Source organism: Quercus robur, chromosome 8 (genome assembly GCF_932294415.1).
Source record: "Quercus robur chromosome 8, dhQueRobu3.1, whole genome shotgun sequence".
Lineage (NCBI taxonomy): Eukaryota > Viridiplantae > Streptophyta > Magnoliopsida > Fagales > Fagaceae > Quercus > Quercus robur.
This window is the reverse complement of record NC_065541.1, coordinates 39,820,378-39,826,456: the sequence shown is the minus strand read 5'-3', so window position 1 is coordinate 39,826,456 and position 6,079 is coordinate 39,820,378. Positions and strand designations below refer to the sequence as shown.

Below are 6,079 nucleotides of genomic sequence, written 5' to 3'. Positions count from 1 at the left end.
TACCATCAGAATTAGTTCCAACAGGATTCTTTATTTTCCAGATGTGTTTGGTATTGGTTTGAGGGTGATCAAAGTTTTCTAATGGAGGAAAGTTCTGGGAATAGGAAGGGGAGGCTTGGTCAAACATGTAACAGGGGAAAAATTCTGACATCTGGGTTGATTTAGTGGGAAGAGGTTGACATTTTAAGGTCTGGGGAAGGACTTTCTGGTAGTATGGGATTAATGGAAGTTTCTGGTTTTGGTTATGATCTTCTTTGGATGAAGAGGGAGAGATTTGTTTCTTGGTTCTAGGATAAAGGACTTAATAATCAAACTTTCCAGAGGGCTCTCCTAGAAGGTCAACTTCTGGATCTCCTGCTTTATATCTTTCTTTGAGCTTTTGCTGGGAGGATTTTTTCTTTCTCTTGGAATAGTCTTCTTCAAAGCTTTCTTCTTTCTGGCAATCAACACAATCACAAACGTCCCACCATATGTGACCGGAGGATGATTTCCCTTCATAACAAGGCTTTCCATCTTCTCGAAATGCTTTGATTTGAAGTCCTTCTTCACCAACATAGGATACTAGTTGGAGCATAGCAATTTGAGTTGGGAAAACTGTGACATCCTTCTTCTCTGATGGTGCCATCAAGAATTTTGTTTCTACTTCACCATTTGCTTTTCTGATAAAGAGAGGATCTTTAGACTGGATTGGTTTAGTTTCTTGATGAAGCATCTCATATTTCGTAATCCATGATTCTGGGAAAAGAGACATCATCTGGTCTTTGTTGAGTTGCCTTGGGACAAAGGTACACATGGGTGTCATTCCCGGATCAACTTGAATCAGCAACACATCATTGGATTGGGCTATGTCTGGAACCGCCATGTCAAAAACATGATTCTAAAGTCTATAAGCTAGCTGATAATGAAGTGTGGCAGCAAATGTATCCTGCACCTGAGAGGCTCCTGTAATTTGAACCTGTACTTTAAGAGCATCATAAAGATGGGGGGTCCTTCAGGGACATGTTAAAGTTAGGAAAAAGGGTAACAAAAATTGTTCCCGCATTTAAGGTGGTTTGGACCGTCCCTATGACAGCATTTTGATATTCCAAAAATCTAGAGTCAAGAAGTGAAATTCTAGAGACTACAGGGAGTCCTTTTCTTCCATGGAAAGTTAATGCCAACCTTACTGCTCCAAAGTGGAGGTGTGTATATCCCTGTTTCTACCATGGAATTATAAACTCTCTAGGAAGTGCAAGGGTAATGAAATTTTTTGTTTCACTGGCTGGAATATTATACTGGTCAAACTTAGAAGCTTGGATGTATTCTTTAACAGTGGAAGACTGAGAAGGACCTAACAATTTTTTTATGGATTTTTTGAAAGAGACTTGAGGTTTATCAAACAAAGTATAAGGATTTACAATAGGAAAGTCAGTAATAGGGATTTTACTATCTTCAGGTACATGAGAGATTTCATACAAATAGTCTAACCTATTAGCAGTAGACTTGCGAAGAGAAAGATCAAAAGTAGGTCTTGTGGTATCAATTACTTCCGAAGATGAACTTGCCATGATAGTTTCCTATGAAAAGAACTATTTACCAAAGACCTATCAGGACTAAAACACCCACTCCAGGCTTAAACGTCCCTAAAGAGACTATGGCAAATAGGATTCTCTAAAGACTTTTAAAACAAACTCCTCAGTGTTCTACTCTGATTATCAAATCCAGTGTTCTGATGTGATTAAAACAGAGGATCCACATAAATAATAATAATAATAAAAACTATCCCTCAGAAATAAAAGACCAAATCAAAACCTTGAAGCCAGAACTAAAAGAATCATTAAAACCCTCAATGATTACCTTAAAAAACACCAATGCCATTTCTTTGCTATTTTCCCTGACATAGACCAACCATGGAAAACCCCTTTTGCATTTTGGATAACCAATTGGACTGTTGCACATTACCTATATATGTGGTACTTACTCAATGAATATTACTTGTGTCTTCATTTCGAACCAGAGTTTTACAACTATATTTTCCCTCAGGGAAATAAATATTTTCATAAATTCTGGTATGAAATTTTGAAAAATGATGCTCATGATGGTGAATGGATAAAGTATCCTAAAACAGAACACCCCAAATTTGGCCACAAAGTCACTTCAGCATGTTTGGTTGCCAAACTTCATTCTAAAAATAACATTTGAGCACAAGGAATTTTCCACCCTCCTGAGATGCATTGGGTCACCAATTCAGATAGAAGTCTCCACACACATTTGGATGTCTCTTGGGTATCTTGTTATCATGCTCTTACCATGGCAGAATCCCTTAATAAGGGTATTTTCCCTGAAATAATTCCAACTGGCCCGGATGTTTGTAGGCAACAATGGCCACATGAAGATCATTGGGAAATGCCAAATCCTCTTATTGGATATGATGACCCGCAATATCATAATCATGATCCTGATGAAGATGTTGATGAAGAGTGGTTCCAAGGAAGAGATGGATGGGACTAGATATCTTTAACAAAAAAAAAAAAAAAAAAAAAAGAAGCCAGTCAAAAGTCCTAGAAACGTCTTCAGACGTAATGCTCCTAATAGCTCCCAACAGTACCATATCTCCTCCCTGTCAGAAAGATGCTTGAATAAGATCACCAATGTAGATATGCCCCTACCTCACTTGACACTTGTTTGCCAGCCCAGCACTCAAGGACTCTATTATTGCTCTTATCCCATGGCAAGCTTATCCGGAGGAAGATAAAAATCCAGCCAAGCCACTATACTCTGGACACTTGTAAATCCATAAGGACAGCCCCTACTTGTCCTGATATGAATATTGTAAATTATCTGCAAGCTCTAAGGTCTATAAATAGGACTCTTGTAATTCTGAAGAGGCAAGAGAGAGTGAGGGAAAAGAAAAGAAAGCTCTTGTTGTAAAATGTATTCCAGCATTTCTTATGTCTAATGTAAAAAAGTTGTTGAATCTAATAATATCCCTCAGTTTGTTGTATCTGGTGTTGTGCTCTATTCCGCATTTCCATATTTTCTTTTATATGTTCCTGTCTGTCTCCTTTCCTCTTATTGGACAAAAAGAAAAAGAGAAAAAGTAGGTAATGTGCAATAGTCTAATTGGTTATCCAAAATGCAAAAGGGGTCACCAATTCAGACGGAAGTCTCCACACACATTTGGACGTTTCTTGGGTATCTTGTTATCATGCTCTAGCTACCCCATCACCAGATGTTTAGAGCAGCCAATGGAGAAACACTAAGAAATTATGTCCAAGAAGATGGAATGGGATTTCACTAAATTATAAAATTCAGTGAGCAACTTGGCATGGGACAGAATGGAACTCTACTCACACAGAAGCAGTTCAACAATTGAAAAGGTTCCAAAATTTTTGAAAAAACTTTGTTTTGTGCTACAGTATTCTCCGCTTGCCAGTTTAACGCTGAGGACAGAAGGTCGTAACTCAGTTGCTCACCCAATAGTAATCGTTGTTACCTACTTATATTATTTAAAGGGTTAAACTTATTGCACAGAAGCACCCTCAAAAAAGCAAAGCATTTGATTACAGAGCTCACAATTTTTTTTTTCTTTCTTTTCTACTTGTGATTGATTGAGACTTGATCTTCCTTTTTGCCGAAAACTGTAAAAAAATAATAATAAATAAATAAATAAATAAATGACCCCAATGAAGAGCTATTAGGTGGGGGGAAAAAACAAAGCTATTAATCTTGAATTATGCTCCCAATTCGTACCCCATAACCATTTGTATCACAGCTACGAAGTGACGTGGCTCCTTGAGAAGAGACAATTTAAAGGGCATTTAAACCTCAATTATTAGGGTCTGAGAATTCCGATACATAATCACTAACATCATAGAATCTTGCTTACAAAGCTTGATTCACCATTATTAGAATATAATAATTTCAATCCCTAATGAAGATTAAGGAAAGCATTACTCCAACAACGAGTATAAAGAAGAGAGAGGTGAAGAAAAAAAAAATGTACAACAACAGTACAAGAAAATCGATCATATCCAAAAACCTTAAGCTGATTTCATTTGAGATATTTAATATACTTTCTGCAGACTTTTGTATCAGAAAATCCTCCCGTGGCAACCCCCAACGGTGATCATCTGACGATTTATAATTATGATGTTCATTTTGACAAGTGTTCTTGGATCAAAGGTCCTTTCCTTGTGATCAATTACATAAGTGCGAATCTGATATTCAATTCTTTTTCAATATTTTGTAAAATGTAATTCAATTAAAGGGTCTTCTCTTCGGATTGGGTTAGGCTCACGAGTTGGTGACTTCCTGTGTCTCCTAATGATGGTACATTACTAGATTTTGACGAATTTTTGTGAGGTCGTAATTTTATTTTGGTTGGTTATGTTCATATCAACTCCAATGTTTCTCACCCAAAAAAAAAAAAAAAAGAAAACTCCAATGTTGTTTAAAAAACTAAAGATCGACATAGCGGGCTTCAAGGATTGGTCCGATTAGAATCTAACATCTTAGGATCTTACTTTCCCTTTAAAAAAATAGAGCAAAAAAATTGGAATCAGTAATATATGTTAAAGAATTATGAATAAAATTAATGGAAAGTTGATAATAAAAAACATATATAATTCAATTTCTACATTATACTTTTCTACTAATTAACTACAGAAATATTTTTTTTTTTCAAAAAAAAAAATCCAAAAAGTTAACTGATGAACTGGTAGCAATGTGATACACCTAATATATAATAAAATTCATATGAAAGAAATAGAAGGATGTCAAATTAATTTGATGGAATTTAATAACTAGATATAAAATAATCATATCAAATAGTCTTTCATTTATGCCCCCTGTTTCGGCATATTGAAACAGGGGAAGAGAAAATTGGTAGTATAAGCCGTGTACATCATTTTCCATTTTAAAAAACAAAATACCAGTGCTGTCCCGATGCCACCTGTGCTTCAAGGAGGAAACTCAGCGTCTCTGTCGTGCCGTTGAGCTGCCATGCATTTCTAGTACTCATGCAGAAAACCGAGAGCCCCATTCAGGATTTCCTTCGGGTGAATTTGTATTCTTTCAAAATAGTACTTGTTTCTTGCATTCCAAATTGCCCAGGATGTCACAGCCCACTTCTCCAAGTCGTGCAAAGCGAGTCTATCAACCATCATCCGTAGGAGCATGAAGAAGTCGTATCTCTTTGTTTGGCCCCACCAGTATTTGGCTATTGTGGAGTTCATTGCGTCGCATAAGGCCTTTGGGATTTTAAAAATCTCCATAGTGTATGTAGGAATGGCTTGAGCAACCGCTTTGATAAGTATCTCCCTCCCTGGTTTTTAGATAAATTTCTCCTTCCAACCTATCACTCTCTTAGTTATCTTCTCTTGTAGGCTTTTGAGCGTGTTCACCTTTGATTTTCCACCAACAATAGGCAAGCCGAGGTAAGTTTCACAATCCTCCATAATTCTGCTCCCAAAAAGTGCCTGAATATCCATTTTAATCGAATGCCTTGTATTTTGGCTAAAGAAGACGGATGTTTTTTGTCTATTAATAGCCTGGCTCAAAGTCGCCTCATATTTTCCAAGGATATCTAGGAGGTGTTGACCTTCTTCCATTGTGGCTTGACAGAAGATAAAGTTGTCATCAGCAAATCAGCAAATAGAAGGTGTGAAATACATACTCCTTTTTTGTAGGATAAAATGTCATGCAGTTGTTGTGTCTCCATGGCCTTTTTGATAATGGAAGACAAGCCCTCTACACATAATAGGAATAGGTGTGGAGAGAGGGGATCGCCTTGTTTTATCCCACGTGATAGAGTGATGTAGCCCTGTGGTTCTCCATTTATGAGCATCAAATATGTTGTTGTATGAACAATTTCCATGGCTAAGTGCACCCATTGAGCATCTAACCCCAGTTTTAGCATGATTTCCTAGAGAAAAGCCCATTCGACTGGGTCATAGGTCTTGCTAATGTCCAATTTGATTGTCATCTGCCTTTTCTTTCCTATTCTTTTTTTCCTCATCATGTGTAACACCTCAGAGGCTACAGTTGTATTATTAGTAATGAACTGGTTAGGAAGAACAAAAGCACTTTGTGAATCCGA

General features: G+C 36.9%; 1 protein-coding gene across 1 annotated transcript; it reads right to left on the bottom strand.

Moving 5' to 3' along the window:
• Positions 1–301: 301 nt before the first annotated feature.
• Positions 302–862, bottom strand: LOC126696274 (uncharacterized). Its single transcript, XM_050393041.1, has one exon. It carries the CDS (start codon positions 860–862, stop codon positions 302–304), a length of 561 nt encoding a protein of 186 aa, XP_050248998.1.
• Positions 863–6,079: the final 5,217 nt, after the last annotated feature.

What these genes read in the sequence shown, in the direction of transcription:
- LOC126696274 (XM_050393041.1), bottom strand. Translation starts at nt 862, where the DNA reads ATGGCGGTTCCAGACATAGCCCAATCCAATGATGTGTTGCTGATTCAA.